Consider the following 21,910-nt stretch of genomic DNA (forward strand, 5'->3'; position numbering starts at 1 on the left):
CAAGGCCCCCCCAAAAAAGCGAACCCCTGGGAACGCGGGTGTGTGGGGTGGGGAAAAAGCCGAGACTTGTGGAGGGAATAACTTTTAAAAAGACGTGAATGGCTGCGTGGACTCGGTGCGGTTAAGAGGGAACCTGTTGATTTTAACATTGCTGTCACCTCAGAAATAAACTTATGGAAGGTTCTGGAAAAAAAAAAAAGAAAGAAAGAAAAAGAACAGAAAAAAGCCTGGGAACTGCCCAAAACAGGAGCCTCAAAACCCGCCCTGGCCGGGCTCTCAGGGGCGCCTCGTTAGGGCCCCAGACCCAGCAGCGAGGAGGGGGCGCCGGCGGAGGGGGCCAGGGCCCCTCAGACAGGAGGGAAGTGCCTCCGGCCCCGGGGGGCTCTGCACCTACAGTTGTTCCTCCGGGGGCGACGCTGGCCGCGAAACCGGTGTCGGGTTTTCACCGGAGAAAGCTCCACAGGAGACCCCGCCGAGCAGAGGGAGGGGCTCAGGCGCCCGGACAGGCCCTTTCTCAGGCCTGGGGGTGGGGGCCCCGCCAGGGTGGGGGAGGGGGGCCGGAGAGCGGCGCCTGAGGAGACGGGGGCGGCGAGTGTGTGGGAACCGGGTCCTGAGAGACGCGGGGCCCGGGACAGGCCGCTGGCAGCGCGAGGACCGGCGCGGCGGCCGACTCGTGCAGCCGCGGAGTCCCGTTCCTCTCCCCTCGGGGCCGCCCGGCCGCGCCACGCCCCGGCTTACCAGTCCCCGCGCCGCCCGCCGCGCTCCCGGGCGAAGCCTGAGGCGCCGCCGTCTCCTCAGGGCCCAGCGCCGCGGCCGCAGCCTCCGCGCGAGCGCCCCCGCGAGCACTGACTGGCAGCCAGGTGCGGGCGTGAGGCCGCGGCGCCGGCGCTGCGCTCTGATTGGCCGCGCGGGTGGGCCCGGCGCATGCGCGCGCTGGGCTCCGAGTGGGAACAGCTGAGGGCGCGCGGGCCGGCGGAGGGGCTGCGGCCGCGAAACACGGGTCCCTGGCGGGGTCTCGGCGGTCAAGGTTGGCCAGACGCCCAGGGTTCGGGGCGGGGAACAGGCTGCAGGTCCACCAGGGAATGGGCCTGCCCACCTGGCCTCCATCTCCTCGTCCTCAAGTGTGAAGTGTGCTCTGGCCCAGGAGACGCCGGCGCGGCCCTCTGCTAAGGAGCTTGGCCATGCTGCTGCCCTGGCCGCCCCTTCTCTCGTTGAGCCTGGGGCCAATCCAGTCCAGCCTGCAACCTGGTACAGCTCACAGCAAGCTAAGGATGAGCTTTAACTTTTAAAAAGATGTTTAGAGTGAGGGAGAGAGAGAGAGAGAGAGAGAGAGAGACAGAGAGAGAGAGAGAAACATCAATGTGAGAGCCAAAGCTGCCTCCTGCACACCCCCTACCTGGGATCCAGCCGGAAACTCCGGCATGTCCTTGACCAGGAATCCAACCGGCAATCTTTTCAGTGCAGGGGTCAGAGGTCCAACCAACTGAACCACGTCTGGGGGCGAGCTTTACATCAAGGGCTGAAAAACCCACAAAGAGGATATTGTCTTGGGACATGTGAAAATTAGATGAAATGCAAGTTTTGGTGTCCACAGGTTTTTTTAAAAATATATATTTTTATTGATTTCAGAGAGGAAAGGAGAAACATCAATGATGAGAATCATTGATTGGCTGCCTCCTGCATGCCCCGGACTGGGGATCAAGCCCGCAGCTGGGGCATGTGCCCTCAACCGGAATCGAACCCAGGACCTTTGAGTTCGCAGGCCGATGCTCTGTCCACTGAGCAAACCGGCTAGGGCAGTGGTGGGCAAACTCATTAGTCAACAGAGCCAAATATCAACAGGACAATGATTGAAATTTCTTTTGAGAGCCAAATTTTTTAAACTTAAACTTCTTCTAATGCCACTTCTTCAAAATAGATTCGCCCAGCCCATGGTATTTTGTGGAAGAGCCACACTCCAGGGGCCAAAGAGCCGCATGTGGCTCGCGAGCCGCAGTTTGCCGACCACGGGGGTAGGGAAAGCCCCCTTTTCATTGCTACCTGGGATGCTGCTGGATTAGTGAAACACTTAATAAAGCCAATTAGATGTTCAAATTTACTCAGCTGAATTTTACCAATGTAGATTTTAATTGATAATGTATTTTGGTGCAGAGAAATACAAGGAGGCAAATAAAAAACTTACAAGCATAAAATGGATCACATTGTATAAAATCCTATGAAGTGGACTAGAAAGGAAGATTAAAGGAGCAGCAGAAAAATTCTGACCACTAAAAAGAGCTCATTCTTGTATTTCTTAGATAATTCTGTGTATCAAAACGCTAAGCTATTTACATACTTCTGGATCTATACTTTTGTCTTGATTCAGGAGGAAGGGAGAGGGCAGGAGACAGAAACATCAATGATGAGAATCATTGGTCAGCTACCTCCTGCACGCCCCACTGGCTCTCCGTGGGGAGGAATAGGGCCTGGGCAGTGAGGGTCCCTGAGAACTTGTACTTCAGTGGCTCTCACTATCAGCCACTTAGTACGTTCCAGACGCCATGGATGCACCTTGTGTGTGCTGGCTGACGGAACAGGCACAGAGGTAGTGTGGAGAGACTGATGCACCAGAAAAAATAACCCAACAGGAAGTGCTAAATGGTGATGTGAACTCCTGGGACCCAACCTCATCCAGCCGAGAGTGTCTGGGCATCATGGATGCTCATTTGACCAGTAACTGCAGATTGGACAATTGGGTTAACATGTCATAGAGGACACCAGATGGTTAACACTCAGGTTCCCTTTATTACTGACATTTCTTCACAACCATTCAAACAAAGGTAACTCCCACATGTACTTCCCAAATCGGAATCCCTCCCCGCTAGAGATACAGATTCGTATGTCTAACATATCTCCCCAAAGAAACTATTAGCTCCCCCTGTCAACATTTCCCCCCACACTGAGTAGTCTGAAACTGAGGCTGCTGTGTTCCTTTAAGATACACTTATGTCTGGGCTTCAGTGTCCGAGTGCCCAGAATAAAGCCTGTGAGATGTGCACCCAGCTAGACAGACACATAACAGGGACACAGAATGGGCTCTGGGTCATAGAAGGTTCTATCGCCACAGCGAGGACAGGGGCTGGCACAGAGCCAGATCATGTCGGGCCGCCCCAACTTCTGCAGCAATTGCTTCAGCACGGCATGCACCTGGGCAAGTTTGCCCAGGTGGAGGGTGCCACTGGATTCCTCGTAACTCTCCAGGGGCGCAGCGTACAGCACGCGGGTCAGCTTGCTCAGCCCGACGGTGTGGCGCAGCAGGTCCTCCAGGACCGTCATGGAGATGGGGTTTTCACAGAAGCTCAGGGTCTTCAGCTGGGAGCAGTGGCTCAGGGCCGACAGGATGTCCATGAACTGGGGGTCCAAGATCCCACACTCATCCAACTCCAGGGCCTGGAGGGTGAGGGAGGCTTTCTCTATCAGAACTTGGAGCGGCCCCGACCTGATATGGGTCAGGTTGAGCCCGTTGAAACTCAGGCCTTTCAGCTGGCTGACGTTCAGGTGCCGGGACAGGTGTCTCAGGTCTCTTTCTAAAAACAGGCAGTTAGTGATGGACAGGGTCTGCAAGGGGCTCTTCAGGCACCTGGGGAGACACAGAGCAGTTAGTTCCGGGGGTGGAGCTGGTGGGCAGCGGGAGGTGAGGGTGGCCCAGGCCTTAAGGGAAAAGAGGCCCATCTCCCCAAACCTAAAGCTTTCCAGATAATGATCAACCCCAGGATGCTGCATGGTGCAGGCATTGAAGCAGCGCAGATTGGAGTGGCATCCTTCCCCCATCACTTATTTGCTGTGTGACTGGATCAAGTGAATGAAACCTCACACTGCCTCTGCTCCGCTGTCAAGCAGAGTGCATCATAACCCTCTGACTGCCCCCCCCCCCCCGCCCTCCGGAGTTTGTGAGGATGAATGAAAGCAAAGGTGGGAGGTGCTCAGAAAGGAGCCTGAATGCCTCAAGCAGGAGGGAGTCAGTAAATCTTAGTAATGGGAGACATGATCCTAAATGCCTTCAACTCTGGCTTCCTTCCAGCCGCAGCCTGGACCCTCCTCACTCTTATCTCTGAGCCCAATGAGGCTACTGGCAGACGCGCAGAAAGGACTCACCTGGGCAAGGTCTGCCAACACTAGTGGGGGCTGCCAGCCCGCGGGAACTTAGATCACTGCATCATCCACAAACCATCTATCCCTTTTCAGAGCTCCTCACTCCAGAGCCCTGCATTTCCCACGAATCCCCTCAGCTGGCGCCTAAGGCAACCCTTGGCAGACAGGCAATTGGAGGCAGGTTTGGAGTGAAGGGCTCCTATGGACCAACTGCTGAGTGCAGAGCTTAGCCCTGGAACCTCACCTCTGATGGCTTTCCCTTCGTCACTGCCACCCTCACCGGGCTCTCTTCCATCACCTTCACCCAGACATCCCTTCCTAAGGGAGGAATTCCCCAAGCTACCCTCACCCGGCCTCAAGTGCCATTACATCGATTCCTAGCAAGGAGTCTCTTTAATAGCATCTGTCCTAGTCCATACCTCCAACCTTTGTCTGGGGGGGAAGGGGGGGGAGGTGACAACATGCAAGAGGCAGAGCAGTGAACGTGACACTGACTGCGTGGACCAACTAGTAACACATACACTCCAGCAGGGCTGACGGCGGCACAGGAGACCCCGTCACTGTGGGCTGAGATGAAGGGGCTCGCTCTGGCCTGCGGAGAAAGCGCGCCCCCCCTCACCTGAGGATCTGGTCCAGGCGGCCTTTGAGGAAGGAGACAGAGTCCAGACAGAGCTCCTGGAGGCAGGGCAGGCTGCGGAACTGGGCGGTGACCTGGCCAATGCACTGCTCCTCCTGCTCCAAGGTGGTGCGAGAAGACGTAAGGATGTGGGAGAGGAGGAAGCGGCGCAGGTTGCCCATCTGGCCCAGGTACGGAGCGAACTTCTTCAGCGTGGACAGCTTCCAGGTACAATTCAGTTCCAGATCCTGGACAGAGTCGAGCTGCACCATGCTGAGGATGTTCATGTTTTGCTTGGACACGGCGAAGACCTTCAGCTTCTTACAGCACAGGTGCAGCGAACCTCTCCGCTCGGTGACTTTCTTGATGAGGTAGCTGAGGGACTCATCAGGGATCCCTTCCTTGAGGCAAAGGTCTACGAACACCTGCACGGGGGCCACGGGTGGACTCGGCCCCGCCCCGGGACTGTGCCCTTTCCCTCTCTTCCTCATGGGCAGGGGGGCCTCCGGCTCCAGCAGCGAGCACACGTCGGCTCTGGTTCCGGACCACACGGTCCAGAACTCCTGGTGAACTTTCTTCTGTAAATTCAGCAGCTGCAGCTTCCATCTCCTGCGGGGAAAACGGGAGGTGGACGGGGGTGCGTGAAGGTAACAGGGAATAAGACCATGACCGTGAGTCTAGGGATCTGGGCACCTGGGCCAGACACCTGAAGGGACTTTTACTCCACACCCCAGGTATCAGGTGCTCCTTGCACTACTGGGATCCTTCCTGGTCCCCATTCCTGGGACCTTTAAGTGCCACCATAGGGGGTGGCTCATGTTCCTCAGGTCACCCTCTGCATCCTAACCAGCCCTATACACCCAAAGCCTCTTCCCAGAATGACCGCAGCAATGGCTCCAAGGCCTCCCTGAGCTCTCCCTTAGGCCCAGCATGCTCCCTGGTCCCCGCTGTGTCTGCTCAGACCCCCAGGGTCCAACCAGGCTACTGAGTCCCGTCACCTGGGGCGAGTCTCCCGGGCAAGCAGGGCATCGAGCCCATCGAGCGCAGCCTGGAAAATCTCGTGGTCCGGCTGCCGATCCTTCATCAGGGCCCCCAGCGGCAGGCAGGGGAAGGGCCAGGCCTGCACCATCATCTTCAGGACCGTGCTGTGCTTCCCGGCAAAGGCCGCCATGAACAGTGGCGGGAAGAGCTCCCTGGGCAGCAACTCCAGAGCAGCGATGGCCGAGGCCTCGTCCTTCAGCAGGCTCTGGCAGGCCAGCTCCAGGAGTCTGCGCGGGGCCGGGAGGCTCATCCTGATGAAGCTGCCCTGATAGTGATCCTGGGAGACAGCCGGGAGCAAGGCATCCTTGTCAGGCTGAGCACGAGCAACCCCCGTCCCTCCACCCTTGAGGGGAACCAGCTGAGGGCCAAAGGCTCTGCCCTGGCAACAGGGGGAGCGACCTCCATTTACCCCGACTCCATTTTCTGCGTGGGGGCCACAAGGCCACAGCTCTGCCTCTGCCGGTGGCAGGACAGCATCTCGCCAGGCACCCGAGGAGGGGTAAGAACCCCGGCCCCCTCCCACTGCTACCCACTGGCAGCATTGAACTCTGCTGTGCAGGGAGTACTGGGAAAAAAGTGTCTGATTTCACTCAAGGACTGAAAACAAGTAGAATAAGGGGAAGCTCATGGCCAGCACAGCCTCTTTATCAGCTCCAACAAATAATCTAGACCAGTGGTCGGCAAACTGCGGCTCGTGAACCGCGGTTTGCCACTCTGTTGACTAATGAGTTTGCCGACCACTGACCTAACCGAATCCTACGTCCATTCATGAGAGAAAAAGAAACTGAAACCAACCTGGGAGGAGGCTTGATGGGGGCGTTTGCGCCACATCAAAATTCCCGAATGTCCGCGTTAAGACAGCTTTAGGCAGACAGCGGTACCATCCCCAAAGAAAAAGAAAGAAAAAACATTATTGAATATCAAATCGTGTCTTACACTTTGTTACCTAAATGCAAATCATGTGCCCATTCAGAGGAACCGAGCTACAACCGAGGGACCGTTGGTCTCCCAGGTTTTGAGGGTCAAGGCTTCCCCAAAGGAGGTCAGGCCAACATCACAACCAGGAGTTGGCCAGGGGAAGGGAGGGGCCGCTCGTTCGTAAGGGACAAGGGAATTACCCAAGACAGGGGAAAGTATGTTTTGTTCGGGAAATTCAAAGCTTTTGATCTGGAGATACCGGAGAATTAAAGGGGTAGTGGTTAAGAAGGAAACCAGGGGTCTTCAGAATGCTGTTTTCCCTCTCCGGTCTGTGCTGACTTGGGAGCCGCTTTCTGCATCAAACTACTCTGGAGTCATGGCCTTGACCTCTCCTCTCAGGGTCCTGGGCCCCGTCTGCCCTGACATAGCCATTCTCAGCGCAGCTGAGTCAGAAGTAACACCGGTGTGTGTGTGTGTGTGTGTGTGTGTGTGTGTGTGTGTGTGTGTCGGGGGGAGGAAGGGGTTAATAACTAGGTGTCCTAGTACCAACAGCATCTGTGTGCAGCCCCATGCTCCCAATGCCTGAGGTCGTCCTCTCTCCTGCCCCATCTCCAGCTCCGAGGGCCCCCCGACCTTCCTGGCTGCAGCCGGAGGACAAGCTGTGCGCTATTGCTGCTTTCTCTCCAGAGGCACCCCTGTCCCCCAGTGGTCCAAGCTCACGGGAAGGGAGACCAAAGCCTACTTGACACCAAACGTGAGCCAATCTGGGGGTCTGGCGGCAGCCCTGCTCCTTCACTCCGAGCAGAGCTTCCAGCGGTGACCGTGGCTTTGGGAAGGGGGTCCCTCACGCACCACAGCGTCTGCTCTTCTGCTTCCTATAGCAAGGCAGCGGGACAGATGCCTTCTGGGAGAAATGACTTGGGGATACAATAGCTGCTCCTGTTCCTCCTCCCCACGGGGGACCTGGGGATGCAGATCCACCTACTTCCTGGATGGTGAGAACGGAGGGGCCACGGGGCTTCTCCCGACCCCCAAGAGGGCTCAGGAACGGGCTCACCTGAAGATGTCTCCCTGCCACTGGGTGCAGCTCAGGCTGGCCCAGGTCCTCCAATGGTCTCCGAGGGCTTCTCTGGTCTCGGTCACCGTGTCCGCCCAAGCCTGAGAGTGAGAACCAAAAGGCTCCAAAAACAAGGAGACAGCAGGTTAACACGACTACTTCGGGAAACGGACAACGGGAGGCGCCCCTGGACGGCTGGGCATCGTCCTGTGCGCTGTGCACCCAAAGGCACATGGTGGGCGTGGCAGCGGCCAACCAATGTCTCTCTCTCTCAAATCGACTAAAAGAAATATATGTTAATCATATATTAAATGGTTAAATGGAAAGCACAAAACCCCTGGAGGCAGGATCCTCCCTTTCGGTGGGCATCACCTCTCACCTCCAACCCGACCAATGGTTCACCGGCGGGACCCGAGGGCAGCCTTGAGTGACAGGCCTTGTGCCCGGTGAGAAGCGGCCTTTCTCTACCCCGCCCCCCTCCCCCCCACCCCCCACCCCCACCCCGCAGCCACATCCCTGCCCTCCCCTGCCCCCGGGGCCCTGGCGCGTCCAGCGGGGCGCCTCCCTGGCCAGCGGAGCTGGAGCCACGCGTAGGGGGGTTGGGGGTGGGAAGGTGGGGGGGGGAAGGGGGGGGGGGAAGGTGGGGGGGGAGGGGGGCGGAGGGGGGGCGGCGCCTGAAGCTCAGAGCAGCGGCCTCGCGCGCGGGAGGCGCCTTTCCCTCAGGCCTCACTCCCCCCCCCCGCCCCCCGGGGGAGCCCCTTTCACACGGGACATGGGGGGGGTCGAGGGTCACGCGTGAGCAGCGCCAGGCCGCCCAGCGGGACGAGCAAGCGAAGGAGCGGAGAGTGAGCTTACGTCTCCCAGGCCGCGGGGCCTCGTGTCCGGCGCTGGCGGAGGGAAAGGAACAATGGCCGCGGGCGCTCGCTGCTCTCCCACCGGAAGCGGCGGCCCCGGCCAATCCTGCCTTCTGGTTCCTTCCTTCTCGGGCGAAGTCTCGCGAGATCCTGATCTCGTGAGCGGGGTCTCCGAAGGGGCCCAGAAGGGGTTTAACGGACAGAGAGACGATGGGGGAGGGGTGGTGCCTGTGGCCACGCCCAGCAGGCTGCCAGGGGGTGGGGAGGTGGGGGGGCTGCTTGGGGGGCCGGGTGGGTTGGGGGGTGAGGATGGGATAGGGTGGGGGTGGGGGGCCGGGTGGGTAGGGGGGTGAGGATGGGATAGGGTGGGGGTGGGGGGCCGGGTGGGTTGGGGGTGAGGATGGGATAGGGTGGGGGTGGGGGGCCGGGTGGGTTGGGGGGTGAGGATGGGATAGGGTGGGGGTCCGGGTGGGTAGGGGGGTGAGGATGGGATAGGGTGGGGGTGGGGGGCCGGGTGGGTTGGGGGGTGAGGATGGGATAGGGTGGGGGTGGGGGGGCCGGGTGGGTAGGGGGGGTGAGGATGGGATAGGGTGGGGGTGGGGGGCCGGGTGGGTTGGGGGGTGAGGATGGGATAGGGTGGGGGTGGGGGGCCGGGTGGGTTGGGGGGTGAGGATGGGATACGGTGGGGGTGGGCTGGGATGTAGAGAGAGAAAAAGGAGGCCCCGGACACCCCAACTCACGTCCCACTCTCCCCCGGGTCTGTTTTTCCGGGGACCCCTTCCCCTCCGCCCCTTTTCCCCTGCGGTTGTGGGGTGCTACTGTCGCCTCCCGGGGTCCCTGATTGAGGGTTCTCGCCCCCCCTTCCCACCTCCTTGTCTAGAAAAGGGCTCCCCGCCCTGGGCTGGTCCCATGTCCCCACGCCCTGGAGGCGGCCATTGCCGCCCCCCACCCCCCCCCCCCCCCGCAGAGGGGCGCCCAGCACAGCAATGAGCCTGTCCTCTCCCCAGGGGGCTCCTCAGTCCTCCCCGGGGTGGGTGGGCCAGCTCCTTCCGACGCCCCAGATCCCCAGACCCCCAGATCCCGGCGTCCGCCCTACTCACCTCCCCCAGGCCTCCAGGTGGTCGCAGCGGCCGCTCCCCGAGGCGAAGGGCTTCTCTTCTCTTCTCACCAGCACCCGCTTTGGACAAAGGTCCAACTGGGCCTGAAACAAAATGGGGCAGAGCTCCAAGGAGGGGGCCGCCAGCCACGCTGAGGGGAGCCCAGCCGGGGGTGCGCAGCCTCTCTCTCTCTGCGCTGCCTCCTACCCGGGGCTCTCCGGGCCGCCACCAGGGGGCGCTGGGGGCCGGGCGTCCTCAAGGGGCCAGGTTGGGGCGCCCCCTTTTGGAAAGTCTCTTTAGGAGAGAAAAGTGGGGCTTCCGGGGGATCCTTTCCCGGGGAGGAGGGGGGAGGCTAAGAGCAGAGCGGAGGCCCCGGCCTGTCACTCCAGCGGGCCTCGGGGGGCGGGGCTCCGTGGGGACTTTTGAAACCACGTCCTCACTCAGCCTCCTCCAACTGCGGGTCATTTCTGGAAGGGACCGTGGGCAGTGGACACTGTGTCCCCGTCATGCGAGGGACCCTGGATCTCTCAACGGCAGGCTCTGGGAAGTGGTGGTGGCTGAGAGCAACAAGCAGGGTGGTGAGGCTGGCCATGTGTGTGTGCGTGTGTGTGCATGCCTGTGTGCATCCTGTGTGCGCCTGTGTGCGTGTGTGCCTGTGTGTGTGCGTGTGTGCGTGCCTGTGTGTGCGCCTGTGTGCGTGCGTGTGTGTCTGTGTCTGTGTGCGTGCGTGTGTGTGTCTGTGCCTATGAGCCTGTGTGTGTCTGTGTGCATGTGTATGCATGTGTGCACCTGGGTGAGTGTGTGTGCGTGTGAGTGAGTGTGTGTGTGTGTGTGTGTGTGTGTATGTGTGAGTCTACCCTGCCGTCCCTCCAGGCACTCCTCATGCCTATGAGCTGGCAGAGTTTAAGGTTTCCAGCTACATGGATGAATGAATGAGTGCAAATGAGGCCATCGCATTGATCCCCAGCGGATCTGGGACGGTCCCTAGAGCAGAGCTGGTGAAAAACCTCCCTTTTTTCTCCTTGGAACTGGAGGTCCCGCTACCCCTCCCTCCCTCTCTAGCCTCCTTCAGCAAATATTTGTCCTTGAGTGGCTGCTCACGCCGTGCTCGGAGATACACACGGTATCTCCTCACAAGGCTTAGGATGAAAATAGAAAAACAAACCAGCCACCCGGAGACAAGAAGGCCGTTGTCCTCACGGGGCGATTGTAAGGAGGCCTCTGAAGAAGACAAAGGGGCCGGTGTGGGACGTTCCCAAGGCGGCAGCCTCCTGTCTGAGGCCGGAGCCGGCCGGAGCCTCTGGGGCTGAGAGGGCCCTGCTGTGGGCATGAGGACAGACCTCGCACTTTCTGAGACAGTCAAGTGCGTGGCTAATCTGAGAACATGAAGGAGACCGGGGCAGAGGGGCGGGTGATAAGCGACAGAGAGGATAGCGGGTGCATCTGTGGAACTCGGAATTAAAAGGGAATCCATGAACCTCAGAGGGAAGGCAGGGGAGGGGGGTGGGAAGAGATCAACCGATGAACTTGTCTGCATAGATGCATCACCCGTGGACCATGGGGTGGTGAGGGCCTGGGGGGAGGAGAGGATGGGAGCAGGCTGGAAGAGGTTAGTGGGGAAAAAAGAAGAACACGTGTAATACTTTCAACAATAAAGATTTATTTTAAAAAGGTAAAAAAATAAAAGGGAGTCTATTTGAAGATTGCCTGCCCTTATTTTCATGATCCCGTTGCTTGTCATACTTGCTGGGATTGATACACGAAAAAGATGAGGTCTGTATATTTGAAAGCAAAATGCAGGTCTCCCAACTGACTATATAATGCAACCCTATTTGTGTAACAGTAAATGTGAATATAACATCCACTTATTTCATTGCTTCAAGTCATGCCTCACAATGTTTACCGAATTCCTGGGCTACGCTAGGCCTGGATATGGAAGAGGGACTGAGAGTTACAGGGCCCGCCCTCCTGGGAGAGATGTAATTCATCTTTGTGAGCATCTCAGAAAAGCAGGTTAGTGCCCAGAAGGTGGTCACTAAAATGATCAGGTTGGTTTTCTTAAAACCCTTTTCTGTATTTTTTAAATGTTTTCTATCATTTTTTTCCTTGACTAGCAATGGAAATAGAGCTATTTTCATTTTGGAAATATTGAAAGGTACAGTCAACCTGCACTGCATTGTAATGGTCACCATGGAGACTTTAAAACCCTTCAGTGAGGGGAGGGAGGAGGGGGATGCTTTTGTAGGAGCTGTTTTGTGTGTGTGCAGCTGATAGAGGCTGAGTCTCAGCTAATCTGTGAGGGGATGAGAAAGAAATGAACTGAAAGAGGAAAATACTTTTTAATACACATATTTTTTAATTGATTTCAGAGAGAAAGGGAGAGGGAGAGAGAGAGATGTCAATGATGAGAGAGAATCATTGATCAGATGCCTCCTGCATGCCCCACACTGAGGATCAAGCCACAATCCAGGCATGTGCCCTTGACCGGAATTGAACCCAGGACCCTTCAGCCTGCAGGCCGACGCTCTATCCACTGAGCCAAACCAGCGAGGGCGGACTATGCTTTCTTCTATGATCACCTAAAGTAAGCCCGAAGGAGGAAGAACCTGCATTCTCGACCTAACCATGCGTGACTTGGTATAACGGTCATAGAGCGCTTACCAACGAATGGAAACTTAGTCTTGATTTTCTAGCCTGACGCACGCAAGGGTGCTGGGAACTTGAATGCGGCCTTAGTGATTCTCAGTGGACACACTGAGACAGGAAAGGACAAGCCGCTCGTCCAAAGCAGAGTGGACAACTCAAGAAGGAATTGAGCCCTAACCAGTTTGGCTCAGTGGACAGAGCGTCGGCCTGCGGAGTGAAGGGTCCCGGGTTCAATTCCGGTCAAGGGCATGTACCTTGGTTGCAGGCACATCCCCAGGAGGGGGTGTGCAGGAGGCAGCTGATTGATGTTTCTCTCTCATGGATGTTTCTAACTCTCTATCCCTCTCCCTTCCTCTCTGTAAAAAATCAATAAAATAGATATTTTTTTAAAAAAGAATGAATTCAGGGCTGTGGAGTCCTGGCGGGGGCTCCTTGCCCCCAGAGTGGGGTTTCTGTGAGTTGTGCTTCCATGACACCCAACACACAATAGGCTCCTGATTTGAAAACACGCACCTAAAATGGCCTCTGGACCCCGGTCTGCTGCAGGACCAAGCGGATGTGAAAGGTCTTGGAGAGAATTCCGGGTGGCTGCTCTGCGTTCCCTAGCCTGTGTGTCATGATTTGGGTGAACCACAGAGGAAGGGAGAGGAAGAGAGAGACAGAAACATCAATGATGAGAAAGAATCATTGATCAGCTGCTCCTGCACACACCCCACTGGGGACCGAACCCACAACCTAGGCATGTGCCCCACCAGGAATTGAACCATGACCTCCTGATTCATAGGTCGATGCTCAACCACTGAGCCACGCTGGCCCGGCTATATAAGGCATTTTTGAACAAAGGAGAAAATGGGGGGAAATGGGATATTAGATTTCAGCTGTGAGAACGGGCGGTTTGCAGGTAGTTGAGGAAGAACAGAACACACATGTCAGGAAAATTCAGACACAATGAGACCCAGGTTATCTAGCTAAGAGATAAGCTCTAGAATAACTTTGTCCATTCAAGAGGAAGCGGATGGCCAGAGGGAGATGGGCTGAGAGGGAGACAGAAGGGACCGGGGCCTGGTACTGAGCTGAATGGGAAAGGACAGAGATGGGAAGGAAGTCAACAGGGATTCCAGGGTCCCACTCTGCTGCCTTCCCCAGTGCTTGGGGTGCACCCTCTTGGGCCACCAGGGGGCAGCAAGAGCCTGGGTTGTGGGCAAGGTACTTGCTGTGGTTCATGCTGGCCCTCCAGGAAGTTTGAAGAGCTGCTTCCCTCTGAGGTCCTTGTGTCCCAAAACAGCTGTGCCCAACAGATCGCCTCTTACCCATTAGGGCTAATATGTCTAGGGCTCAGCTTCAGCCTCAAGCCACGGCAGAGACAGAGGATGGAGCCATGGGGAGGAGCCATGCTGACTAAGGGGGATGAGAGGGAGCTGAGGGCCATACTCAGTCCCAGCTCTGCCATTGGTGTCTGGGAAATGGAGCAACCGGATCTTTGTCAGCCAACCTGTCCTCCCCTTTGCACACACAGTGCAGGGGGGAAGTCCTGGGATTTCTCACCAGGAACCACCATGACGCCCACAAAAGAAAGGGTAGGGATCCGCCTGGCTGGCTCCTTTTCCGCATGCTGTCCTAGCTCAGTCTGATATTACTAAGAATATCTTACAGAGTTTGGTTCTTCCTTAAAAAATTATTGATTGATTTGAGAGAGAGAGAGAGAGAGAGAGAGAGAGAGAGAGAGAGAGATGTATATGTTGTTCCATATATCAATGCATTCATTGGTTGATTCTGACTGGGGATTGAACCTGAAACCATGGCACATTGGGACTATGCTGTAATCCAGGGGTCCTCAAACTTTTAAAACAGGGGGCCAGTTCACTGTCCCTCAGACCATTGGAAGGCCGGACTATAGTTTAAAAAAAAACTGTGAACAAATTCCTATGCACACTGCACATATCTTATTTTGAAGTAAAAAAAACAAAACGGCAAAAACACCCGCATGTGGCCCTTGGGCCATAGTTTGAGGACGCCTGCTAATCAATTGAGCTACCCAGCCAGGGCAAGAGTTTAATTCTTGATAAAGCTCTTCTTTCCAGGGATGCAGGCCTGTCTAGACTCCAGGTCAAGTCAGAGTGGAGGGAGGAGAGGCAGGTGCAGGAAATGGATTTGCATGGAGGCCCCTCCCTCCGTGAGGCAGGGGGAGGGGATAAGAGAGGTCTGGGGGAGCCAGGCTCAGGCTTGGGGTCTCAGAAGGCAGCGCTCTCAGGGCACCTCCACCATGGCCTGGGCTCTGCTCCTCCTCAGCCTCCTCTCTCAGGGCACAGGTGAGGCTCCAGGGAAGGGGCCCGGGGACACCTGGGCTCACTCTCTGCCTCCTCCTCAGGCTCCCCGGGCCCAGCACTTAGCTCACCAGAGTGTGTTGTTGCTCTTTTCAGGGTCCTGGGCCCAGGCGGCCCTCACTCAGCCTCCCTCCATGTCCGGGAACCCGGGACAGTCAGTCACCATCTCCTGTGCTGGAAGCAGCAATGACATCGGGCGTTATAATGAAGTATCCTGGTACCAACAGCAACCGGGCTCGGCCCCCAAACTCCTGATTTACGAAGTCACAAAACGGCCCTCGGGGATCCCTGAGCGCTTCTCTGGCTCCAAGTCTGGCAACACGGCCACCCTGACCATCTCTGGGCTGCAGGCTGAGGACGAGGCTGACTATTACTGCTGCTCATATAGGAGTGATGGCACTCTCCACAGTGGTGCAGGCTCATGGGGAAGTGAGACCAAAACCTCCTTGAACTCCCTCAAGTCCCTTCACTCCTCAACTCAGGCTTTCATTTGTTTATCCTTTGCTATTATCTTATTTTTAAATAATTGCAAACATAAACACAAATTTACAGATGATATAAAGAAATCCTCTATAATCTTTTCCCTGATTCACCACTTTTTAACATTTTACCATATTTACTTTTCAATTTGTTTTCTTATTTTCATCTCTCTCAGCGTATATGTTTATGAATGCATACATGTGAGCAGAGGTATATACACACACATGCGTATACATACATAACACAGACACAATGACATTCATTTTCTGAATCATTGGAGAGTAAGGTGTGTCCACCAGCACCTACTTTTAATATCTTTTTCCCCAGAATTCACATTCAATAACGTACATCATTTCAAGGTGTATCATTCAGTGGCTTTTATTATATTCACAAGTATGGGCATGCATCACACTCTGTAATTCCAGAACGCTTTCATTCCCCGGAAGCAGTCCCTCATTCATTAGCTGTCACTGCCAGGTTCCCTCTTCTTTCACTGACTCCCTCACAACTGTGGACACTGCCCATAGAAGGCATCACCCACGACATGGGCTTTTGTGTGTGATTTTTCTCGTTTATTGAAGGTTTTCAAGGCTCATTCATGCTGAAGCATACATCAGGACTTCATCCCTTAGCATGGCCGAATAATATTGCATCATATGGATAGGCCTCATTTTATTTATCCACGAATCGATTGATGGGCTCCTTTAATTGATCTGTCTCTTCTATCACAACCCAAGGGCAGAGAAATGGTTTTGGGACCGAGGGCATGAACACCTTAGGTTCACATCATTCACACGAGGAAATAAAATATAATTCTCACTCCCAGGGAAATCCGTAGGCTTCCTTTTCCTCTGCCTCTTAGAGCTTCTCATTCTTCGAGTCCATCGGGGTGGCCCCGGGAGGGTTTCCTGTTGAGTGGCATCTTCCCTTCTCTCGACCTGTTTGTGGGACATTTCCTGGATGAACTGGGGAGGGCAGGGAGGGGACTGGGCCTCAGCTTCATCACTGGGCAGGGGCTTCATCCGTGCACGGGCGCTTTCTCTCTCTTTTCCGGCGTCCGTCAAATGTTCTGCATGACTTTCCTCTACCTCCAAAGGCTAAAAGGACCGGGGTTCACCTTCTGCTTGTGGTTTGTCATAAAATGTCCTCCATGAACATTCACAATGTAAGAAGGAGTAACACATAGAAACCTCATCTACCTCTGGCTACATCTACTCACCCAAAATATGTCCATCCTTACCACTCCCCAAAGAGCCACTGTGCTGACATTGGGGTTAATCCCTCTATTATTTGCTTTTCATTCCTTCTCTGTACCTTCTCACAACTGCATCCTCAAACTACATAGTTTTGAAACAATGAGAATAAGCTAGCCCTAGCCGATTTGGCTCAGAGGATAGCGTGTTGGCCTGTGGACTGAAGGGTCTTGGATTTGATTCTGGACAAGGGCACATGCCCAGGTTGCAGGTTTGATCCCCAGTGGGCAGCCTGCAGGAGGCAGCGATCCATGATTGTCTCTCATCATTGATGTTCCTATCTCTCTCTCCCTCTCCCTTCTTCTCTGAAATCAATAAAAGGAAAGTGTGTGTGTGTGTGTGTGTGTGTGTGTGTGTGTGTGTGTGTGTGTGTGTGTTTTAAAGCAGGAGCTGTGGCCACCAGGCAGAGATTGGAGTCATGTAGCTACATCCATGGAATGCCAGCAGCCTGGCAGCTGGAAGAGCCAGGAAACAGACTCTCCCTGGAATCTCCAGGAGGAGCCAGCTCACCTGACACCCTGATTTCTGCTATTCTAAGCCCCGGGGGCATCTCCATTTGACAAGAGTTTTTCCTTCTTTGTGCAATATATTTTCTTCCAACTTTCTGAGAAGTCAGTCTGTCTTCGCCTAGTCCCATGTTCCTCATCCAGCCTTCCTGTTTGGGTTTTATTGAATGTTCCTCAGCCTTGAGCCAAGAGCTGCTTCATAAGCCATAACCTTGTGCCAAGTCCATGGTGGGACGTGCTAAATAGTCCTGAGATGAGCAGCGGGGCCACCTGGTGGGGCAGGCAACACATTCCATTCTAGAGGAAGCGGGTGGCCAGAGGGAGATGGGCTGAGAGGGAGACAGAAGGGACCGGGGCCTGGTACTGAGCTGAATGGGAAAGGACAGAGATGGGAAGGAAGTCAACAGGGATTCCAGGGTCCCACTCTGCTGCCTTCCCCAGTGCTTGGGGTGCACCCTCTTGGGCCACCAGGGGGCAGCAAGAGCCTGGGCTGTGGGCAAGGTACTTGCTGTGGTTCATGCTGTCCCTCCAGGAAGTTTGAAGAGCTGCTTCCCTCTGAGGCCCTTGTGTCCCAAAACAGCTGTGCCCAACAGATCACCTCTTACCCATTAGGGCTAATATGTCTAGGGCTCAGCTTCAGCCTCAAGCCACGGCAGAGACAGAGGATGGAGCCATGGGGAGAAGCCATGCTGACTAAGGGGAGTGAGAGGGAGCTGAGGGCCATACTCAGTCCCAGCTCTGCCATTGGTACCTCGGAAGTGGAGCAACCGGATCTTTGTCAGCCAACCTGTCCTCCCCTTTGCGCACACAGTGCAGGGGGGAAGCCCTGGGATTTCTTACCAGGAATCACCATGACGCCCACAACAGAAAGGGTAGGGATCCTCCTGGCTGGCTCCTTTTCCGCATGCTGTCCTAGCTCAGTCTGATCTTACTTAGAATATCTTACAGAGTTTGATTCTTTCTTAAAAAATTATTGATTTATTTCAGAGAGAGAGAGAAAGAGAGAGAGAGAGAAAGAGAGAGAGAGAGAGGTATATGTTGTTCCATATATCAATGCATTCATTGGTTGATTCTGACTGGGGATTGAACCTGAAACCATGGCACATTGGGACTATGCTGTAATCCAGGGGTCCTCAAACTTTTAAAACAGGGGGCCAGTTCACTGTCCCTCAGACCGTTGGAGGGCCGGACTATAGTTTAAAAAAAAACTATGAACAAATTCCTATGCACACTGCACATATCTTATTTTGAAGTAAAAAAAAAAAAAACGGCAAAAACACCCGCATGTGGCCCGTGGGCCATAATTTGAGGACGCCTGCTAATCAATTGAGCTACCCAGCCAGGGCGAGTTTAATTCTTGATAAAGCTCTTCTTTCCAGGGATGCAGGCCTGTCTAGAAACCAGGTCAAGTCAGAGTGGAGTGAGGAGAGGCAGGTGCAGGAAATGGATTTGCATGGAGGCCCCTCCCTCCGTGGGGCAGGGGGAGGGGATAAGAGAGGTCTGGGGGAGCCAGGCTCAGGCTTGGGGTCTCAGAAGGCAGCGCTCTCAGGGCACCTCCACCATGGCCTGGGCTCTGCTCCTCCTCAGCCTCCTCTCTCAGGGCGCAGGTGAGGCTCCAGGGAAGGGGCCCGGGGACACCTGGGCTCACTCTCTGCCTCCTCCTCAGGCTCCCCGGGCCCAGCACTGAGCTCACCAGAGTGTGTTGTTGTTCTTTTCAGGGTCCTGGGCCCAGGCGGCCCTCACTCAGCCTCCCTCCATGTCCGGGAACCCGGGACAGTCAGTCACCATCTCCTGTGCTGGAAGCAGCAATGACATCGGGAGTTATAACCTTGTGTCCTGGTACCAACAGCGCCCGGGCACGGCCCCCAAACTCCTGATTTATGGTGTCAGCAATCGGCCCTCGGGGATCCCTGAGCGCTTCTCTGGCTCCAAGTCTGGCAACACGGCCACCCTGACCATCTCTGGGCTGCAGGCTGAGGACGAGGCTGACTATTACTGCTGCTCATATACCAGCAGTGGCACTCTGCACAGTGGTGCAGGCTCATGGGGAAGTGAGACCAAAACCTCCTTGAACTCCCTCAAGTCCCTTCACTCCTCAACTCAGGCTTTCGTTTGTTTATCCTTTGCTATTATCTTATTTTTAAATAATTGCAAACATAAACACAAATTTACAGATGATGTAAAGAAATTCTCTGTAATCTTTTCCCTGATTCACCACTTTTTAACATTTTACCATATTTACTTTTCATTTTGTTTTCTTAATTTCATCTCTCTCAGCATATATGTTTATGTATGCATACATGTGAGCAGAGGTATATACACACACATGCGTATACATACATAACACAGACACAATGACATTCATTTTCTGAATCATCATCCACCAGCACCTACTTTTAATATCTTTTTGCCCAGAATTCACATTCAATAACGTACATCATTTCAGGGTGTATCATTCGGTGGCTTTTATCATATTCTCGAGTATGGGCATGCATCACACTCTGTGATTCCAGAACGCTTTCATTTCCCGGAAGCAGTCCCTCATTCATTAGCTGTCACTCCCAGGTTCCCTCTTCTTTCACTGACTCCCTCACAACTGTGGACACTGCCCATAGAAGGCATCACCCACGACATGGGCTTTTGTGTTTGATTTTTCTCGTTTATTGAAGGTTTTCAAGGCTCATTCATGCTGAAGCATACATCAGGACTTCATCCCTTAGCATGGCCGAATAATATTGCATCATATGGATAGGCCTCATTTTATTTACCCATTAATCAATTGATGGGCTCCTTTAATTGATCTGCCTCTTCTATCACAACCCAGGGACAGAGAGATGCTTTTGGGACCGAGGGCATAAACACCTTAGGTTCACATCATTCACACGAGGAAATAAAATATAATTCTCACTCCCAGGGAAATCCGTAGGCTTCCTTTTCCTCTGCCTCTTAGAGCTTCTCATTCTTCGAGTCCATCGGGGTGGCCCCGGGAGGGTTTCCTGTTGAGTGGCATCTTCCCTTCTCTCGACCTGTTTGTGGGACATTTCCTGGATGAACTGGGGAGGGCAGGGAGGGGACTGGGCCTCAGCTTCATCACTGGGCAAAGGGGCTTCATCCGTGCACAGGCGCTTTCTCTCTCTTTTCCGGCGTCCGTCAAATGTTCTGCGTGACTTTCCTCCACCTCCAAAGGCTAAAAGGACAGGGGTTCACCTTCTCCTTATGTTTTGTCATAAAATGTCCTCCATGAACATTCACAATGTAAGAAGGAGTAACACATAGAAACCTCATTTACCTCTGGCTGCCTGTACTCACCCAAAGCATGTCCATCCTTCCCACTCGCCAAAGAGCCACTGTGATGACATTGGGGTTAATCCCTCTATTATTTGCTTTTCATTCCTTCTCTGTACCTTCTCACAACTGCATCCTCAAACTACATAGTTTTGAAACAATGAGAATAAGCTAGCCCTAGCCGATTTGGCTCAGAGGATAGCGTGTTGGCCTGTGGACTGAAGGGTCTTGGATTTGATTCTGGACAAGGGCACAGGCCCAGGTTGCAGGTTTGATCCCCCGTGGGCAGCCTGCAGGAGGCAGCGATCCATGATTGTCTCTCATCATTGATGTTCCTATCTCTCTCTCCCTCTCCCTTCTTCTCTGAAATCAATAAAAGGATAGTGTGTGTGTGTGTGTGTGTGTGTGTGTGTGTGTGTGTGTGTGTGTGTTTTAAAGCAGGAGCTGTGGCCACCAGGCGGAGATTGGAGTCATGTAGCTACATCCATGGAATGCCAGCAGCCTGGCAGCTGGAAGAGCCAGGAAACAGACTCTCCCTGGAATCTCCAGAAGGAACCAGCCAATCTCTCACCTTGACTCCTGCTATTCCAAGCCCCTGGGGGCATCTCCATTTGACAAGAGTTTTTCCTTCTTTGTGCAATATATTTTCTTCCAACTTTCTGAGAAGTCAGTCTGTCTTCGCCTAGTCCCATGTTCCTCATCCAGCCTTCCTGTTTGGGTTTTATTGAATGTTCCTCAGCCGTGAGCCAAGAGCTGCTTCATAAGCCATAACCTTGTGCCAAGTCCATGGTGGGACGTGCTAAATAGTCCTGGGATGAGCAGCGGGGCCACCTGGTGGGGCAGGCAACACATTCCATTCTAGAGGAAGCGGATGGCCAGAGGGAGATGGGCTGAGAGGGAGACAGAAGGGACCGGGGCCTGGTACTGAGCTGAATGGGAAAGAACAGAGATGGGAAGGAAGTCAACAGGGATTCCAGGGTCCCACTCTGCTGCCTTCCCCAGTGCTTGGGGTGCACCCTCTTGGGCCACCAGGGGGCAGCAAGAGCCTGGGCTGTGGGCAAGGTACTTGCTGTGGTTCATGCTGGCCCTCCAGGAAGTTTGAAGAGCTGCTTCCCTCTGAGGCCCTTGTGTCCCAAAACAGCTGTGCCCAACAGATCGCCTCTTACCCATTAGGGCTAATACGTCTAGGGCTCAGCTTCAGCCTCAAGCCACTGCAGAGACAGAGGATGGAGCCATGGGGAGGAGCCATGCTGACTGAGGGGGATGAGAGGGAGCTGAGGGCCATACTCAGTCCCAGCTCTGCCATTGGTACCTCGGAAGTGGAGCAACCGGATCTTTGTCAGCCAACCTGTCCTCCCCTTTGCGCACACAGTGCAGGGGGGAAGCCCTGGGATTTCTCACCAGGAACCACCATGACGCCCACAACAGAAAGGGTAGGGATCCGCCTGGCTGGCTCCTTTTCCGCATGCTGTCCTAGCTCAGTCTGATCTTACTTAGAATATCTTACAGAGTTTGGTTCTTTCTTAAAAAATTATTGATTTATTTGAGAGAGAGAGAGAGAGAGAGAGAGAGAGAGAGAGAGAGAGAGAGGTATATGTTGTTCCATATATCAATGCATTCATTGGTTGATTCTGACTGGGGATTGAACCTGAAACCATGGCACATTGGGACTATGCTGTAATCCAGGGGTCCTCAAACTTTT

General features: G+C 54.6%; 1 protein-coding gene and 2 gene segments (V, D, J or C); 2 read left to right on the forward strand and 1 right to left on the reverse strand.

The window, feature by feature from the left end:
- Nucleotides 1–2,764: 2,764 nt before the first annotated feature.
- Nucleotides 2,765–9,736, reverse strand: PRAME (PRAME nuclear receptor transcriptional regulator). 4 transcript variants are annotated; one of them, XM_054712527.1, is made up of 6 exons: nt 9,718–9,736; nt 7,764–7,885; nt 6,584–6,649; nt 5,746–6,065; nt 4,751–5,356; nt 2,765–3,619 (listed from the first exon to the last, which is right to left on the reverse strand). In XM_054712527.1, exons 3-6 carry the CDS (start codon nt 6,617–6,619, stop codon nt 3,043–3,045), a joined length of 1,539 nt encoding a protein of 512 aa, XP_054568502.1. In that variant the 5' UTR covers nt 6,620–6,649; nt 7,764–7,885; nt 9,718–9,736; the 3' UTR covers nt 2,765–3,042. The 4 variants fall into 4 exon arrangements, with proteins under 4 accessions (XP_054568502.1, XP_054568503.1, XP_054568501.1 ...); XM_054712528.1 differs by lacking the exon at nt 9,718–9,736 and adding an exon at nt 8,619–8,751 and having other exon boundaries at nt 7,764–7,864; XM_054712526.1 differs by lacking the exon at nt 9,718–9,736 and adding an exon at nt 8,619–8,751.
- Nucleotides 9,737–14,620: 4,884 nt separating this feature from the next.
- LOC129148209 (immunoglobulin lambda variable 2-18-like) lies at nt 14,621–16,977 on the forward strand. The segment is given in 3 exon segments: nt 14,621–14,669; nt 14,781–15,144; nt 16,956–16,977. Coding segments are annotated over 3 exon segments (432 nt in total).
- A 1,507-nt stretch (nt 16,978–18,484) lies between these two features.
- On the forward strand, nt 18,485–19,475 carry LOC129148210 (immunoglobulin lambda variable 2-18-like). The segment is given in 3 exon segments: nt 18,485–18,530; nt 18,642–19,033; nt 19,437–19,475. Coding segments are annotated over 3 exon segments (477 nt in total).
- The last annotated feature ends 2,435 nt before the right edge of the window (nt 19,476–21,910 follow it).

Source organism: Eptesicus fuscus, chromosome 23 (genome assembly GCF_027574615.1).
Source record: "Eptesicus fuscus isolate TK198812 chromosome 23, DD_ASM_mEF_20220401, whole genome shotgun sequence".
NCBI lineage: Eukaryota > Metazoa > Chordata > Mammalia > Chiroptera > Vespertilionidae > Eptesicus > Eptesicus fuscus.

Excerpts from the sequence above, each read along its gene's own strand:
- PRAME (XM_054712527.1), bottom strand. The coding sequence starts at position 6,619 with ATGTGGCGCAAACGCCCCCATCAAGCCTCCTCCCAG. Across the intron at positions 5,357-5,745 it reads GCCCGGGAGACTCGCCCCAG|GAGATGGAAGCTGCAGCTGC; the intron begins GTGACGGGACTC and ends TTTTCCCCGCAG. Across the intron at positions 3,620-4,750 it reads CGCCTGGACCAGATCCTCAG|GTGCCTGAAGAGCCCCTTGC; the intron begins GTGAGGGGGGGC and ends GTGTCTCCCCAG.